Source organism: Lathamus discolor, chromosome 2 (assembly GCF_037157495.1).
Source record: "Lathamus discolor isolate bLatDis1 chromosome 2, bLatDis1.hap1, whole genome shotgun sequence".
Taxonomy (NCBI): domain Eukaryota; kingdom Metazoa; phylum Chordata; class Aves; order Psittaciformes; family Psittacidae; genus Lathamus; species Lathamus discolor.
In genome coordinates this window covers 85,816,032-85,835,469 of record NC_088885.1, presented here as the reverse complement: position 1 = coordinate 85,835,469, position 19,438 = coordinate 85,816,032, and the positions used below count along the sequence as shown (strand labels likewise).

At 37.8% G+C, this 19,438-nt stretch overlaps 1 protein-coding gene across 12 annotated transcripts in view; it reads right to left on the bottom strand.

Annotated features, from left to right (window-relative positions):
• Nucleotides 1–376: 376 nt before the first annotated feature.
• Nucleotides 377–19,438, bottom strand: part of CTNND2 (catenin delta 2) — a 655,387-nt gene continuing 636,325 nt past the window's right edge. For 11 of the 12 annotated variants that reach the window (XM_065667606.1, XM_065667609.1, XM_065667605.1 and 8 more), the window contains 4 exons: nt 16,542–16,668; nt 12,380–12,511; nt 5,210–5,283; nt 377–2,768 (listed from right to left, as the gene is read on the bottom strand). In XM_065667606.1, coding sequence (XP_065523678.1) covers nt 2,508–2,768; nt 5,210–5,283; nt 12,380–12,511; nt 16,542–16,668 — 594 coding nt within the window. In that variant the 3' untranslated portion in view covers nt 377–2,507. Of the gene's footprint in view, nt 2,769–5,209; nt 5,284–9,779; nt 10,558–11,303; nt 11,742–12,379; nt 12,512–16,541; nt 16,669–19,438 lie in introns of those variants that run through there. The other variant, XR_010610081.1, reaches the window with a different exon arrangement.

The window sequence follows — 19,438 nt, the reverse complement described above, 5'->3', positions numbered from 1 at the left end:
TCAGTAGCTTGAAGAATGGAAATAAATCCAACTTGCAATAACCTCCTGTCCTAAGAACTGCAAACAGAATGACAGATCCCCTCTGCCTATTGGCAATGTGGTGCCTGGAGAACTGCACCGGCCTGGTGGTCATCAGGCAGCCAAGAAGAACTTTAAGTTGCGAGTGACATTCTTTATTAAAAAAAAGCTTTTATACTGAAAACGTGCTTTGTTCAAAAGAGCACTGCAAATGTCACTTATTAAAACCAATGTAATAAATAAAATATAAACAACCTGTGTCCAAAACTATGAATAATATTTTTATCTACCTCGCTATACATCTGGCCCACTGTGCCCCTCCCACCCCCCCTGTCTTACATGTGTTAAAAATGTTTTTGCATGCGATTTTTTCCCCCCTGTTTACTACAAAGAGCAGATAAGGTTACATATCGTACACTGGGAAAAGCTGCCAAGATATTCAACTATAGTCCTAGATCACCGATAAACCAATGCTACGTCACAACACCCGCCTGCGTGAACTACTCGGGCTGCGTCCTACAGAGCAGGCGATGACTTGCGAGAGACTTCTCCCCCTGCGCACAGACAGAAGTGTGCCAGGTGATGGTAAGACTATTACAACGACTAACCACAGAGATGTCTGCAACCTAAAACGAACTCTTTAACTGCAATTGAAGCAACTTGCAACTACTCCATTTGTGGTAGGTCTTACACTGTGAAAAAGGTACGCTGAACTGTTGCCTGAACCAAAGAAATGAAGAAATACTGAATTCTTTAATTTCCAGAATCCCAAGAGCTAAAATGAATATGCCAGCTCTTCTGGCCTCCTAGCTTAGCTTCCTTTTCTTTTAAATAATAATGATAATAAAAAGTATCTCTGTCGCTTACATTTTCATTTCTTTTGGGTTTTACTTTAAATGCACAGAAATGGGTCGGTATCTTTCATATTTGAGGAAAGTATTCTGGGTGTTGGGTTTTCTTTTTACTATGGGTTAAAACAAAGGATTATCCTAACGGTTCAGGAATTGGACCCTTCTATGAAACTGAAGAGTTTGGAGACTCCAGACTTTAGTCTGTTGGGTCTTTGTTTTCCATTCCCGCAGGGAGATGGCAAGATCAAACTCTGCCTTCCTTGAGCACTTCTTCTTGGTGGCTGGAGAGGAATGAAATTTCCTCAAGAGAAGATCAAGAGATGCTATTTTAAAGGAAATGGCACCTAAGGGTGAAGGAGTCAGTGAAAAAAATCCAATAACCCCTTCCTTCATGAGTTTGTGGCCGGACAATTTTGAATTGCAATCAATGGTTAAGAAAGTGAGTAAGAGAAAGCACATACTGGAGTTTCCACTGTTTAAAAGAACTGAAAATCAAACAAAAATTGAAGCTTGAATAAGGAAAACATTGGATGAGAAGAAGTCTTACGCCACACAAACACACACACTCAAACACACACGCGCACACAGAATACTATGCATACGTGGACACACACATGTAAGAATGTATATTTGTATGGTAGGTTCTTGGAAATAGACATTCTTAGCAAATATGGATGACAGATCAATTGTAATTTATTTTCTTTTAACACTGTATCATCATAAAGAAAACTGGTATAAATGAAAAAATCTATTTCAAGTATCTACATCTAAAATTTTAGGCAGTGAAAAAGCACTTTGTTGACAAGGAGTGTGGAATGATGAATGTTAATTGTCAGAAACTGCTGAATGCCTTTTTTTGTTTTTAGTTGCCACAAACAAATTCACATATCAGAACAAACAATACTGCTAAATATTCCTTTTTGGTTTTTTTTTTTTGATTTTTTCTTTTTTTTTTTCTTTTTTTCTTTTTTTTTTTTTTTTTTTTTGGTAAAACGCACCGGGGAAAAGAAAACAAAAACCTGGAAATTCATACATCTTTCAAAATTTGAAATTGAAGCAATATTTAGAACCATAGATGAAGAAACACTGTGGCATTGGTGTAATATACACAATGCACTGCTTTTTTTTATCTGTAATGTACATCAAATACTTTACAACAATGCATTAACAAAAGGCAAGAAACATCTTGCTGTACAGAGGAAACCCCAAATGCAACTTGAAGCCTAGATTCACAATGAATGAGGATATTAAACAAAGTGTGAGAAGCTGTTCCCCATAAAGTATGTACGCTGCTCAGTTACTTGTGCTTAACTCCTGACCCACATCCACTGCCATGTTCTCCCTCCTTCCTTCAGCCACATTCAGTATACAGCACCAAACTTTAGACTCTACAGGCCAACAATAAAGTTGCCCCACACTGTAAAATATATATATGTATATATATTTCTTTCTAATTACTCCCAGGTTTAGCTTTTGTATCTTCTAGCCTTCTAAAAAAAATCTCTTAAATTCTTCCATTCTGGTTATCTGGGCCTTCCTATGGAACAGGCTTTAACAAACTAAATCTGCAGGAAAAAAAACGTCTTGTGGTATGCATGCACATGCACAGTTCCTGGAGCTTTTGTATCTGCCCAAGTCTCAAACCCAGGAGTCGGGAGAGGCTGGATAGTGGCTTGTTTCATAGTTAAGTTCACTATAGGGACGAGCAGCTGAATAGAAGTCGACATAGTTGCCAGTTGACTTTAGTCCCAGGTGCATGTTGTATTCGCTTGCAGGTGGGCGATGATGCACTTGGTCCTCAAAGAAGGACTCGTCATAGTTTCTTGTTGAATTCTGAAATGGCTGATATGGTTCATAATCTTTTCTGCTGGGCTCCTGTGGAACTGGCTGTGTTGAAACCTGAAAGAATAATACCCACGGTTTGTCAGATACAACTTATTATGGGCAACAGGATGGAAGTAGGAGTAGATCTCACTTTTATCATGCTGGAAGTACCAAGTTGTGCATTAGCTTAACATCTCCTCAAGGTATTGCTTGGTAGTGAATTAATTCTACAGCTTTGCCTTGTCATTCTATTTCTTTATATCTATTTAATGTCATTATTAAATACATTTATTATTTAATATTGTTGCTGCTCAAGATGATGATTTACTTCAAATGAAGTTCAAGCATCACGGCTTACAGTTACTTTTGTAACTACAATCTGTGTGTAACTTATTGACTATTTTGCAGCTATATAACGTAAACATTGGTGGCCAAGACTCAGCCTTGAAAAATTCGTATGGAAGTGATATATGCTCCAAAAATGCTAAACATTTTGCATCTGCCTTTGCCAAAAGTGAGATTTAGGGTGATATCGTATCCTTAAGAACCACTGATAGTCTGAAGGGCACTGACATGAGGAAATTTCAAGCTAAGTGCTCTAAAATGTGCTCTTCTGCTAATTGTAAGCAGAACCATCTTCTTGCCACCTCCTCAACACTTCATGTTGGCAATCTTGTGGTGTTGGTACATTCCAGGAAGTTGCCTTGACGCTGAAATATGTATGATATGCAAAAACACCCCTTGGGTGGTCCCCTAAACCTAAGTTTTCCATAAAGGTTTTTGCAGACAGCCTTAGGGAGTCTCTGTTTTTAAAGCTGGGACTTAATTACAATCTGAAAACTATAAACACATGCTAAGTATCTCAGTGGAATGCTATCTTTTGCTTTATGCCACCTCTGTAAGCTTGGGCAGTGATGTGACTGCAAAATGATACAGCTTTTCAATCTTCAAATGGTCATCCCCTGGAATATTGGTGCTCAGATGGTAGTGGCAGGAGAATGCATACCCTGCTGACTCTGCAAAAGTTGATAATGCTCCTTTAAGAAGAGAGGAACAGTTGCACTGCTGCGGCCCAAACTCTGTGGCACAAAGAACGTCTCTACTGGACTCCATGCGTAAGGTGCAAAATGCTGCCTATGTCTGCTGCCTTAACAATCCCACAAGTGATCAATCTGACAAGACTTGGCGCAGTATTAGAACTGCACAAAAGAGCACAACTACTCTAGCTTCTATTTCTAGTACTGCTATCCAGGTGTACAGGACCTTCAGTTCCTCCTTTAATTTCATATATTCAAACACAGCTGTTTAATTTTGGCTGCAGGAGAAAAATTCTGTCTGAAGCAACCTACTTATATGACAAAAAGTTAAGAGATGGTAATTTTTTGAGTAGAAAATAGGGGACTGAAGTAGTACTTCTGGGTTCTTTTTAGCTAAAAACATTGTTTCCAATATGTCAATCATAAACCTGACATTTCATTGAGAAAGCAAGTGCAAAAAGGTGGAAAACTAGTGGGCTTTGGGTTGTTTTGTTTTGCTCAGACTCTCATCCCCCAAATCAAATTGGTTTATTCATGACTGCAATTAGAGTGCACCTGCTGCTTCAACACCTCATACCATTATTTCCTCCTTAAATGCAATAAAAGCAGAAACACCTTCATGCACTGTCTTGCACAAAGAAATATGGTACACTACAGGAAATACTGTTTAATTAAAAAAAGAATAAAGAGAAATGGGGGAAAAGAGTATCAGAAACTCTCTTCACCTTAAATTTGTGGACTGAGATTGAAATATCATTCTCTTAAAACGGAAATTTCAGGTAACCTAGTAAAAAAATTTGGTGAAAAATCTTTTTTACTACGTATTATTTTGCCTGTTTGATACTAATATGAATTTTCAGTGTTTTTCGTAAATGTTTTTGGCCTCATTTTTGATAAAAGTACTGTAACTTACGCATGTTACATAGGGAAGTTGAGAAACTATTAAGGATAAAGTAGCACTACACGTAATGATGAAACAGAAGTCTATGGATGAAGAAAAACGTTTAATTCTTGGAGATGAAAGAAATAATATATTGGAAACTGCAGACATATGATTGCCATACATGTCCATAGTGCAAAGGGTCTTCTCTGTGAGCAGGGACATCTTCAACTAGATCAGGTTACTTAGAGCCCCATCCAACCTGGCTCTGACTGTTTCTAGGGATGTGGCATCTATCCAGAACTTTAAAGGTATTGAGGTCCCAAGCCCCTCTTGCCTTCATTCTGAACTACAGGCTTAAACACCTTAAATAATTTTTCTGCATATGCTATCATAACCTGTTGGACATTTCTGAAACTTAACTGAAATTATCCATTAGCATAAGGAATATAGCTTCTTTGAAGCCAGTGAAATTGCTAGCATTTGTGCTAGCAGGTGACTCAGTTCCTCTAATCTAGATTTACCAATCTTTGTGATATTTTTTCATTTCCGTATAAGATGTTACATTGGAACTGTAGCATTTTTGTCTCTCTACCTACCTGGTTATGTTTGATATCTTCAGCAGGTGCACCATACGAATTCCTGTACAAAGTTGAGATTCCAGTGTTCTGAGCTGGAGAGGGGAAAAAGGAAGGAAAAAGCAGGTTTACCAAACATACCTCTTTGGCCTCAAAATGAATTCCTATGGCTTCATTAAATGCCTGCTCCCCCCCAAAAAAAAATCTTCAAAAACATTTGCAGATTTCTGTTTTCTCTTCCTCCCACTATACAGTCATAATTTTTGCTGTGTTGTACATGCATGTACATGGTATGCACTTCTTAACAGGGGCTATGTCATGTTCATACCAATCTTGCGCATTTCACATATAAATAGCAAAATAACTTCAATAAATAACAAAATATACAGCTAGTATTTGGTAATATGTATCAGGTTACATATGGGATTTTATGTCACACACACATTGAACAGGTAACAGTTGTAAACATTAAGAAACATTTCAGTCCTTTCACTTCAGTTGGATGATGTGGATTATTTATCCTACTGTATCAAAAATTATTCATGGAAAAAGTGATTAAATGCAACTGAAAGATGAGTTACACAAAAAGAAAAAAAGGCTGTATGTAGTTATACTGAAGAGGTCTGGCGAAGACAGTCTGAAACTCATGAACTGCTGCTACTTTCTTCTCATATGTCCTACCTCTAAAACACATGGAGCAAACTGAGCTATGCATTTGAAAGCAGAAGTAATTCTGAAGTCAAGGATAACACACAGTTTTCAAAATAACCCATTCTTTCCCACTCTGCCCCCCAAAACCCCGTGAAAAGCTAAGGCTCCTCCCTGCAAAGCTGACTTCACTGATCACATTGATTTTGCTATCTAGCTGAAGCTTAGTTTGCTGGTCGAACTAGAAAGACTGTAGCTATTTCTCATATCTGAGAGTGTAGTATTTGAAAGACAGCAGTATTTTTTTGTGCATGTGTGTGGCTGCTGCACACCATTCTTACCAGGCATGTTATTAACTTTCCAGAATTAACGATTTGATACTGTCATGAGGACTCTCATTATAAAAGCACGTGCCTGAAAATAAAAGTTGAGTAGTTGTGAATCAGTCATCACTGGAGACGAAACACGCTGGGCACATGACTTCTCTCAGGTCCCTGTGTAATGGTACAAAACCTGAAGGCACCAAAGTGTTGCTTTTAATACCTTCACAGCTCAAAAACTTTTGTAGTGAGGACTAAGCATCAGGGCTGAAAGCTGGGTATGGGACCCATGCTAGCCACATTGCTAAGAAGAATCACAGTTACTGAAGAACAACTCTTTCTTCCTTTGTCAACCTGCTAGCATGGATCCCAGCATGGACAAATGCTTCCCTCTGCTCCATGTTGCTGTTTTACAGCTTTCAGATCATGTTCTTAAATACCTCAAGCGTGTTCTTGGAACAGGATAAAGACAGGGATTATATGGCAGGGTGATGAGCCCTAACAGCTGGAAAAAAAAGACATTTCACTTTATAACCATTAATAGGTGTGAAAAAACTTCTTGTTGAAGAGCTGGATACAGTTACTGAGACAGTGCATAGTCTTGTATAGGAAATGGAGAAGAGGTCTGAGGTCTCCGAGGAGTGCAGCAGGATCCTTTCTTTGACGTGGGAAGAATACAAACCCTGGTAACAGATGCTGGATGGTCTTTTCCAGACGGATGTACTCTTACCTGCACCTCTGTGCTACTAGATGATAACAGATGGAAATGAGAAGTGCTTGATCAGTTTGTCTTAGGTGTTAGTGCCGAAAGCTCGATCTGCAGAGGTTCTCTCTGTTCAGGCTGCATTCTGTCACCTACCCTGAGTGGTGTGTGAGACTTACTTCAGCGTTTGCATTTTTATTTATTTATTTATGTATCTATTTATTTATTTATTTATTCCAGCCGCATCCTCTGCTTTAGAGTTAAAAAAACTCCCCCTCCTGATGACAGTCTTTGGTATTAGAGGAGTCTGCATCAGCATTGCTATTTATGGTGCATCTCATGACGGCATGACTCTCAGTAGTGCAACTGCCAGATCTTCCCTTGATATCATTTTCTTTTCATGCTGTTTCTGAGCTTTTTGCTTGCCCCACAAAGTGCGAGAAGCTGGGTTATACAAATGCCTCTTCTCAAGATCCAAAGATTCTCATAATTAGCATTTCAGCTAACCATTTTGTGAAGCGGTACTTCTTGAAAAAGATGAAAGTGATATTCAATGTGTTGGAATCTCATAAACCTAGGAAGAACTTCCTGTAACCATTTTGTTTTCATGTACATGAATGGCAAGATACGCAGGGCTGAAGTTTCCTGCAAGCAAGATTTTAGTCAGACACGACCAGACGGGACCATACTATTCATGGTTGTTTGATGTCAAGAATAAAAGACTGGTATAAGGTGCAACATCTGAGTGTTTCACGAAGAATCTGATGAAAAATAGCAAACTGGACACACGCTAATTTATTTATATGTTGTTTCTACAGGCAATCAGAGAGACTTTAAGGAGCAACGTAACCTGTCCATCTTTTTACAGGTAGGTAAAAAGGCATACTGTACATATGTGCCACTAACAGCAAATAGCCATGACTATTATAAAACCAGAAATAGTCTACAGTTGGTGCATAGCTGTCCAATTCATTACTGTGACATTTGCACTGATATACTGTCACATGCCAGACCGAAGACTTAAGGTCTCCCAGATCACAAATTCTGCAATAGAAAATGGATAGTATCAGCTTATTAAAATTGCTGCAAGGTCTGTGCTGCTGATTTCACTGCATGTGAAATCAGTGATGAGTACAAATTCATGAGTTTAAAATAATTAAAAAAAATTATCAAAAAGGTAGCATTATTTTCTTACTGTAATAAAACCAATGACACATCAAATGCTTGTAAATAAATGCCAAGAGTTCAAGTCTTGGCTTAGTCTAACTGGGAAGCTGAGATAATTCTCTCTGGAGGGAATGCAAGTCAAGCCATGTAGCTGCTAGCAGTGCACGCAGCCCCCTCCACTACCTGCTTCTGAACATGCAGGTGGCATCCCTGGGAACTCCATTCCTGCTCTGCCATGCTTCAGTGAGCAGCTGACTCTTGCTGTCCAAAAGCAGAGGTCAAATATAAGAGAAAAAGGGAGAGGATGAGCTAGCTGAATGGACAGATATTGTGTGGTTAGAATCTGATTTTTCCTGTTAATACTGTATACGAACTATCATAGTAAATTTTTCAAATAGGGAGAAAGAAACACTAATGAAATAATGTTCTTCTTTAAAACATGGCAAGAGAAGGGGAAGGGGTACAAGGACTAAGAGACGGAGATTTTCCAGCAGCCACACTTCCTTACAGAGATGCGAGAATTGCAGCTACAGATGAACAGATTTGAGGAGTGAAGAGTGTGTGTATTATATGCAGTACCTAAACATCAGTATGTGATAGTACTGAAGAAGCAGTTTTTGCAAAGCAAAATTGTGAAGATTCTAAAATGAGCACTGTGATCAACCTGCAGTATTTTGTGGTCGTATTTCATAAAGAACATTATAGAAAAATGCCTTCTTTTTCCCCCTGTTTAGTTTTCAAGGTGATACTGGTTAAACAAAAAGATCATACAGTTCCCCATAGCAGTTTTCTGCAAAGCTGACAACAGCTTTCAAAATTATGTCACACTGTGGTTTACGTGACAAAGGTATCCCTGACCAAACCTGTCCTCATATACCTCAGTCACTTGATTCATGGTTTAACATTCAGCTTTCAGTTCTTTCAAGTACTTATTCTGAACACATTTACAGAGATACTTTTGAAATAGCAAGAGGCTAGCCTTTCTCCCTCAGAAACACAGACTGATAGTAAGAAAGGAACACTCAGCTAGGACATATAGTGGTCTTCATCTGGTACCACGTAACCTGCTTTTTCTGTTACAAGCAGCAGGACTCCATTTTCTAACATTTAGTTCAAGACAGTAAAGCAAAATGCTTCTATGTCTCACAAATCTCAGCTGCCACAGATCATTACCTGTCACTGCCACTGCCACCTTCCTGCATGGTGAAAGATGAGGTAAGGGCATGAGAGAAGATTACAGTGTATTATGGTTTCTTAACATAATAATGAGTAGCCTTAATATCTGTAGCTATTGTAAAAGATGATGGTGGTTGGTTGTGTTCTGTATGTGTGGAATTGAAAACAAGTTTAAGAACCAAAAGTACAGATGACTGATTCTTTAAAACCAAAAGAAAACAAAATAATCAGAATATGCTTCTGCTGGTGAAAGTGAAGATACAGGGTGCAGTCTGCGATGCACAGATTACTTCAGTAAGTGAACTAACACAGCAAAAAGAAACTTTAGAAAGGGGTCCCATGACAGTGTACAGTAGCCTTATCTTTCCTGTTCTGAAGGAAAACACCATCGCATAATTAATGTTATCACATGCGCCTAAAGTTTGTTTTTTTGTTTTTTTTTTTTGTTTGTTTTTTTTTTTGTTTTTAAAGAAATACAATAGGTTTTGTCTTTAAAGAAATACAATAGGTTTTTAGGTTTTAAAGTATATTAAAAATATACTTTAGGTGATAAAATTTTATTATTGGCTATTATTTTCTACAGAGAAGAGATGGACAGTAAATATAAAAGACATCATAAACCTGTGAAAAGGGCAATGAGAACTTTGATATTGTTCCTCTTTTTTTTTAGTTGTCCTTGTGAAATCGATGTAAGTTATTATCTTCAGCCACACTGTTTATTTCATAGATTCTCTATTTCCCCCCGAGGTTTCCTAACAACTCCCCACAATGGCTAGAAGCCAACATTCTATTTCAAAAATCCATCAAAAACCCCTTCATTTCAGTCCCAACCAAGAGGTAAAATTTCTGAACTATAAACTGGGAAGAGTTTTGGAGAAGAACATGGAGACAGTCATGGATAAATGGGAACTACAGTTGTGGCTTTACGTTCCGTGTAAACCTGTAAGTCAAAGAAAGCTTTGTGTGATACATCAGCTTGGCACAAAATACAAGAGCAGCTCAAAATATGCACGCAACAGGTGGAACCTGAAAAAACATTTATCCCACAGATTCCACAGATGCATTAGCTGCAAAGCACTGTCTGATCCACAAAATTAAATACAGAGATTGCAATGAACTTGCTACATGAACTTATATTAGACCATTCAAATAAAGCCAAAATGTCTCACAATTGAAATTACAAATACTGATTTAATATCATTCTTTAATGAAGTATTTATTATTTGGTGAGCTACAAATATGTTACACAAATTTCATGTTGAATGTTGACAGGCAAGACTCCTTTTGTCATTTTCTTTTGTTCTTAGAACGGAGCTTAATTTGAACTTAGAGCAAATGAGCAGAGATTTGGTGACCTGAAAGAAAGAGAAAGTGATTTGTTAACTCCATATTAATTTGTACAATGGTCATGTGTGACTGTGAAATATTATTGCCCTTTTCAACTTGATTTTGGTTTTCATTTTTCTCGTTGAGCTCAGCAGCTGGAAAAATAGTCAATAGCTGAGCATGATGCTGAGTCTTTCAAGTTTCCTTACTAAAAGCCCACCCAAAAGATCAATAAGAACAGACAAATACAAGCAGATATTAAAGGAAAACATGATGCAAAATTCAAAGTGGAGCAAAGGTTGCAGGGGAAGTACAAGCCTCACACTCCAAAAAGTATACTGAAAGATAAAGGAAACAAGGGAAACAGGAATGGGAGAAGAAAAGTACTGCAGTAGAAGACAAAATGAAAAGGGTTTTGGAAAAAGAAAACTCTCTATTTTTTTTTTTTTTAATGTGTGGCAAAAGACAAGACTATCTGCAAGTAAACACAGGTTTTCCATATGGGAACACTTCTTTTTTGGGTGAACCTTCTAATAAACCTGGTAGTCTGAATTTGCAGATACAGCTAGAACAAAATGCTAGTGTTTCTGCCTTTACAGCCTTCTGTTCTTACTCCTGAGACTCCCTCTTCATGGGTCCTTGACAAAGTACTGAAAGAAACACAGTCCTGTCCTTCACAATCACACAAATAAGGACCACTGAAGTGATTTAGAGAAACACCTTGTGCAATGACTGTGAAACATTCAAAATATTACAGATATATAGAATGCAGTACCTTGACTGAATCTGCTGCAGTCTCACGTAGTACTCTGCAGATGTCGTTCAGGAGACTCTTAATTTCAGTGGCTTCCAAATGCTCTTGTTATTCCTCATCTTCATGTTTTCACTTTCATGCTAATTAATGTTCCATATCGCATTTTCACACAAAGGCTGGCCTTTAGGTTTTGATTACGCAGCAGTGAATAACGCAGTAGATGCAGTATGACTATCATCATACCCTGAATACGGTCTTGAAAACTAGTACTGATGGCTTGATTCTGAGGCAGCATATTCCTGATGACCCAGTGAGCTGAGGAACCCAGAGACCCCCATTCTGGCATCCTCTGAGTAAGACTTCTACAGAGGGCATAGGGGACAGTAACAGCCATTCAGAATGTGCAGTGACTCCTCACTGTGGTTGCATTTGGAGAAGAGGACACCACGATGCTCAGTACTATGTAAGCGTAACAACAAGTTCAGTAAAGGTTATATAAGCCTGTGCAATGGTGATGGAGACCAACATGTATTTTTCAAGAGAATTAATTAAGAGGTGCAGTACTGGGCAAAGCACTCAAAATTTTGTAATTACTGAAATGCTGACAAGTTAATGAGCTCACCAGGGGGGAGAGGCCTTCAGTGAAACCTGCAATAGATGCCATAACACACAGAGAGAAAATTGTTGCATTTAAATCAGCCCAGCTGGGAAAGTAACACAGACAGAATCCACAAACACCACCAAATTTCCTAGATTTTGCACTCATGTGCAAAATAAGCTAACTGGCCTTGGAAAGCCATTCCCTGTCAAAGACAGATGTTAGGGTACATACTCAACCATTGTCGTGCTTATAGAAACAACACTAGTTAATTCAAAGTGATCTACCAACTTCCTTCTGAAATAAAAATGTAAAGTTACAAAGAAACATAAATCTGATTTTATAGCCTTCTCTGAAGAAACATGGTCTTCACAAATCATTTTCACATACCATTCTATTCATTAGGATCCAGTACTTATTCAGCAAACCCAGCCAAGCCTATAAAATCAGTGGTCTATCACAGCTAATTTTTACATATGCAATGCAAGCATAAACTCACCTGTCATGGTGTCTTTCCTGGAAGTGTGTTCCCCCTTATTTCCATGGTAAGTGGCATTTGTTCCAGTTGATTCATAGTCTGTTTTTCTTTCTTTTAGGCTGATCATTTCCCGAGGTGAGGCTGGGGCACTTGCTAGATCACAAAAATGGATTTGTTTTTTCTTGCCACATATGACTGAACATATGAATGTTTAACTCTAGAATAAACATTTCAGTAAAATGTTTGCATACTAAGATTAAGCTGTTTGAAGAAACACTACCCCATTATGGAGGAAAAGAAAAGGTGCTGTTATTTCAAGTACAGGACAAATGTATTCATGCGACAATCAACTCCAAACATAATCTTCTCTCTGAATGTTTTACTTTTTTCACTTATATTCAACAACTAAGATGATCATTGCAAAAAAAAGTACAACAATTAAAAACTTGCTCTCCAAGTTCTTTAACTTGTCAAAACTTTCTGCTATAGGCACTTTTTTTTTTTTTCTCAAAATGATTAATTTATTTCTGTTGAAAAGACCATTAACTATTGACTGTGTAGAAAAAAAATGACACAAAGTGATTTCTTCCTTTCTCTCTTGAAAACAAACAAACCAATTAAAGGATTCTAGTGGAGATGGGAAGAAAAGAAACATATTTTTCTTAGAAAACATTTAGCAAAGAATGCCTAACACTTAAAGGTAACTTCAATAATTATCTGTCTTTAAATATCTATGAACAATTGCCTTTAGAACAACTGCTACTTAAAGCTATTGTTAAAATGAAATCCTTCACCTATACTTGTGGTATGGCTAAGAGAAGGAAAGTGCAAGGTGACTAGAAGGAGAACTGGTATGTACTTCATTTTCATGTACTTGAGAATATGAAGGTGATCACTGGCACTGATTATGAAGACTTAAGAGCCTGTGATGCTTAGGAAAAAATAATGGCTTTCACATAAACTGACTTCACTATATGTAGGAGTAGGCAGATACAACTCACTTTCGCTGTTGTGGAGAGCAGGGGAAGGAGTGCAGGGCGAGTGGCAGCACACCCCAGAGCCTTGTGAAGGCACAGTGTACAAAAATAACTAAAGACTAGCGCTTACTTCCACACCCTCTCCTACCTCCACCCAGGTATTTGGTGTGTCAAAAGAACCTCAAAAGCGGTAACAATGTCCTTGCTCAAAAGGAAGGAAAAGCCTATACAAAACCCACAAGCTCATTTGTGATGCTTGATCATGAACTGTATCTTTCAGCATCTCTAAACTATGTTGCATTTTTTAGTTAAGGAATAGGGAAGCAAAAGAGATGCTGAATTCTGCTTAGATTGGTTCTGTTGGCCTTGGCCTCTGTATATGCAAAGCAAATGCAGGACAAATGTTTTTTCTTATGAGGCCATTAACAGTTGGGATTGCTTCTAAATTGCTTGTCTACAGTGATGTAATTCTAAAGCTGATAATCCAGCAGGTGTAAAGGAATGTGACATTAAATTTCCAAATCAGCTAATGACAATTTAAGTCTAATAGGGAACAAACCAGAATGCAAACCTCGAAGAAGTTGCTTATAAGGGCATGCATTTTGTCTCACATACTTCGGTAATGTTCTTAAGCACTCTGGTGTTTTGAACACAATTGAGCAACACAGACAAAAACATCTCTCTTTGTTCTCTATGGGAACTGTCTCTCTCCTCCCATGTGAGAGCAACTGCTTTCTGGCAAGTGTTAAAGTCCAGAAGTGCCCTCTTTCAGAGCCTTTACTGGAAGCAGATATAAAATCACTGCTTAACATTAGACCTAAAAGTGGTATCAAGGTTTTCTACTCTTAAAGGACACAGAGAATAAAACAGAACTCTTAAGTCCTAGGGATGAATGGGACATTGTGAGTTCATTTACTTCAACTCTTTACCCCAAGGTAGGATCCAGTATACCAAAATATTTCTTGACAGATTTTAATCTAAAACTAAAGATCTGTAATGACAGAGATCACATAACTGCTCCAAGCAGTCTGTTCCAGTGCTTTGTTTCCCTTCTGTCAGGAAATGTTCCCTGATGTCTAGCGTGACTTCTCGCTGCTCATTATTTCCAGTTGCCTGCTATTAAAGCAGAGAAAGTTTACGCTGTCCCTCTTCACAGCTGGCTTGAATACTTGGTGTGTACCTCTTCCCACTGCCCCCATCTTGTGTCTCTCTTATTTGAGTTAAACAATTACAGTACATGCAGTGGTTTTCATATGCTGATTTCTCCATCTCATGATTCACGTGTGCAACTGACAAAAAAAATCCCTAAATAATTTCAAAAGAACTTTTGTCCATACAGCTGTTCTCCTTATAATTTATTTGTAAAGGAATGGATCTTTTTTCCCCTTTGGACAGTATCTCCAATTTCTCAGTATCACTCTGAATTCCAATATTAACCTTTATGGTACATGTGTTTCTCCCAGGTTTGTGGCACCTGCAAAGCTAACAGGCATCTTTTGTGTATTATCTGGGCTATTAATGAAGCCACTGAAGACTACTGGGACCCAGGCAAACCTCCAAGTAAAGCATTCCTCCATTTTGGCAATAAACAATACCCATTCTTTGTGAATGGCTTTTAGTCAGTTTTTTATTTACCACACTTGACACTTTCTGGACTGTTTGCCAGGTTGCCCTAGCTTGCCCATAAAATTCTTTTCTGAAAAAGTCTTACTGATTACAGTAGATTTCATTTACTGACTATTCTTTCCGTAAAGTGCTTTAACTATGTTGTAGTAGGAATTCAGGTGCATTTCGTAAGAACAAATTGTACTGAACCAATGCTTGGATTTGATACGGATACTACTAGTCAGACAGTAACTTACGCTGCGTAGAAATAGGTACTCCTAGAGTTAAACAGTATCTTGTGTTCCTGCTCTTTGAGATGCTCAGACTGTGATTATTTGTTACAGCAGTTTTCTAGAATGAAGTTGAGCTGCCTGGTCTGTAATTACATGGGTCTCCTTCCTTCAGAAACCAGCACTATATTAGTCCTTTTGCAGCCTCATGATACTGATGATGGCAGTAAGATTTCATCCAAAATTTCTCTAAGTATGTTCTATAAGCAACAAAGTAACATAAGTGAAGAGACAGTTCTGGAAAGAGACAGAACTAAGATCTTGGGGCCAGACATTTCAAGTGTCTTGTACTTACAGTCAAAATGAGATTTTTGGGGGAAGAAAAAAGGAACAAGAGCCCTTTACGGACTTGCGTAATGATGGATTTTGAGAACTGAATAGCAGCTCTCACTGCACTTCTGGCTGCATTTTCAAATTTCTCAGAGGTTGTTCTGCAGGACTAAGAGGCAGCTTCTAGGTAATTAAAAAAAGGATTATTTCTTAGAAACAAAACTATGTCATGATGCTCATTGTAATAATCAGTTTGGCCAATTTTAATCCTAAATTCTTGGTATATCTATGGATTGACAGCATTTGACTGAACAAGTAGTGAAAAGCACATTGAAAGGCTGACTCTTTAAAGCTTTTATTTGAGAATGGTTTTATCTAACCAAGGTATGCTGTGCCTTAGAATAAGCTGAGGGAAAAATGCCCAGATTTATGAACAGAAAAGTTAATTAACGCTGCAGCGTAAATTGAGATAATTACATTAATTCATTCTATGGATCACAGAGAACTAATGATAGCTGGTGTAAATACGCCACCAACACTACATGAAGACCTGTAGTCAACCTTTTGTGAAACTTATCCATACATGTGTATGCACAAGTTATATATACATACACATATAATCAGAATAAAAGCTGACAAAAAATAACGTGGATCCTTCAACAACTTCTGAGTGTTCTAAGATAACTTCCAAGTCATCATTAACAACTAGAAAATTAAGTAACAAAATTTCCTCATGTCCATTTCCTTCACGGACACCACTGCTCTGAGATCTAGCCAGGCAATCCAAATCAGGAAAACAATGCATGAGAATTGATAACAAGTTATGGAATATTATTCCTGCTGTAAAACTTCAAAAGGTGCTAATAAAAAAAAATAAATCCTGTTTTGAACAGATAATTCAGGTAAGAGTAAAAAATGTATTTTGTGCCTTTCCACCACTGTTAATAACAAATCTGGATGTCAGTGACATTGCTTAAAGAACGAAAATGACAGTGCTGCATTACCTCTGTCTTTACCTCAGTCCTGAAAGCCTGGTCTTACCTGAGCGGTTGTTAGGAGACATGCGCACAGGAGAGATGGAGGGCGTGCGGGATGAAGAGTACGGTCTTTGCCGATCCCTTTCTATTGTTGAAGATGAGGCTACAAAGTGATACTGTGACCATCCATCCTGCAACATCAAACATTATGACAGTACTCAGTGAAAATGCCATACCTGCCCCCATTTTAAGTACAGAGTAATTTTCTCTAGTGTTTTCACTACATATACATAAGTAGGCTAGTATCTCTTCACTGCCACTGGGTGGCAAATAGTGGTGCAGGATATGACATACTGACTGTACTGACATACCAGAAGAAATATCAAAATGCAGAAAGTGCTATAAAGTAACACATTTCTGAAACACCCAAATTATGATAACACTGAACAACATTTTAGGCTATTTGTTTAATAGCTCTGTCTTTTTCCATGCCTCTATTTTCACATTCCAAATGGCATTCTGGCTATGAAAATTCCAAATCAGAAGACTGCTTGTTTTCATGGTGAAAACCAGCTTTTGCTTTGAATCATTTCTATCTTATAAGAAAGTTTTTGAGTAAGTAGATGGGGACAGTTATATTAACTGCACATTTATTCACATGTGAGGGAAAAAGAATCAGTGCATTCTTCTCATTGCATTTTTTCCCCAAGATGTACAGAAAGGAATTCTATTCCTTCTACTTAAAGCTGTGGTAATGGTGATGTATCAAAAAAAACCCCAAACAAAACCCAACCAAAGAAAGAAATACAAATACTAGAATCAGCAAGTTCAGAAATAAAAGATATTTTAATTTGTCCATGTTTTATTCCAGTACCATAGTATAATGCGATAATCCAAAATAAAGTAATTTAAATTTTTAAAAGAATATCATATTGAGAATAGTTTGAAAGTATCATGAGAGAATAAACTGACTTTCGCTACTGGTCTTCTTACAATCACAGAATCACAGAATGGTTTGGGTTGGAAGGGACCTTAAAGATCATCTAGTTCCAACCCCCTGAAACAGGCAGGGACACCTTCCACTAGACAAGGTTGCTCAAAGGCCCACTCAACCTCATCTTGAACAGTGTTACAAATGTCTTCAAGTACTGACAGATTTTAACTGTCTTCATAACTGCTTAATGTTAAATCTAAATCAGTAACACAGAGCTTTCCCAGTCTCACAATAAAGGCATAAGCCTTTTAAAAATGCTAACTTTCTGTTGGGCTCAGTGAAAACCGAGCCAAGTGCCTGGCACAGCGCTAAACAAAATTTTTGCAGTGAAATGCTGTATAAAAATAAAACCAATAAAATATTATGAAACCCCAAATTTCCTCTTGCTTATAGAAAAATATTTCTCTGTTGGGGTGGTAAAGAATATTCCCCCCCACCTCAGGCTACTCCAGACATCCAGTCTTGAACCCTACTCCCTCCTATCCTCTGCCTTTGCTCAAGGCATGCGTCTGACTTTGCTCTGTCTACAGAAACCATGGTCACATGGCTCTCAGAATTCCAACAGAAAATGGCTTGAATATCCCCATTCCACTAAACTTTCAGGAAAGGGAACTCAGCAAGAGTGTGACACAGAAGGAAGAAGATATTCATAGCTGATGTAGAGGGAAATACATAGAATGTCTATCTATGACACCTAACTGTGACACCTAACTACAGATTCTGAATTTCTGTACTCCTTACATAGCACATTTGTATAAACATGGATGTATCTCAGTTGTAATTTCAGAAGAAATAAGAAGTGAAAATTCTGGGCTGTGGCTTTCACAGTAGTAATGACTCTCCCTTGAGTTGACAGTGAGTGCTTGACCACAGAGATCACTAATGTTTAGGACACTTCACTGAACTGCACCTCGTATTTCATGACAGTCATACAAGGAAATGTAAGGAAGGAAATCAGTTAATTAATAAAAAAAAAGCAAGATGACTGAAGAAATAGTTAATTTTTAATACAACTTGCTTAAACCAACATTTTCTATATCCAATCTCTCATGTACAACACTACTTCTGCACAAGCTGCATCCTCCAACCTAGAAGGAGAACCAATAAGAAACACCAACAAAAACACATGTAAAGCCCTACATTCTTAAAATCAAACTGGAAATTATTAGAAAGTTTTCAATATATGTACATATATATAATGTACATATATAAAATGCATATTTTTAAAGAACTAATAGTTTAAGAACTATTAGTTATAGAACTAATAGCTATAATAAATAACTTGAGCACAATAATCCTATCCAAGCATCAGTACTGTAAATAACATACTTAGCATTATTTTTCCTTCTCCTGTTAATAATAACTTGCACAGTGATTTCTCTACTGTAAAAATGGAGTAGCAAACACGTGAGAAGCCCATGACTTTATCCTGCTGAAGACAAAACAGTTCCCTTCTTCCTCCTCTGGGGTCAGATGTTCTTACCAGAAAGGTGACTCTCTATAATTTACTCTGTTACAGTTTTCTTATCATTTATTTTTTCTTAATAAGACTGCTGAAGAGTAAGATAACAAGAAGGCAGACTCCAGATCAGATAAAAAGAGAAGGAATAGACTACTTCTTACTGCCTGTCTGCAAAAGGAGGAGACATCAGTCACGCTTACATAGTGCAAGTCATAAATGCTCCAGCTTTATGAATCTGGATATATGCATGGCCAGGTACGCTCTCCTTTTGCACACTTGCTTCCCTCAAATAAACCCCTGGCATGTGGGTCAGAAAAAGTGACCCAAATCTTCCCCTAAATGTTTCTTCCTGTTTATTCCAACTGCATTGTTTAAATTAATACCTGGACCCTGTTTCTGATGGGAATTGGATGAAATCCACTGCTATCTGCACAGTCCAACAACTCTACAGGAAGAGTGCATGGCACCAGTTTTGTTCTGCAGAGTATCAACAGGTACTTTGTCA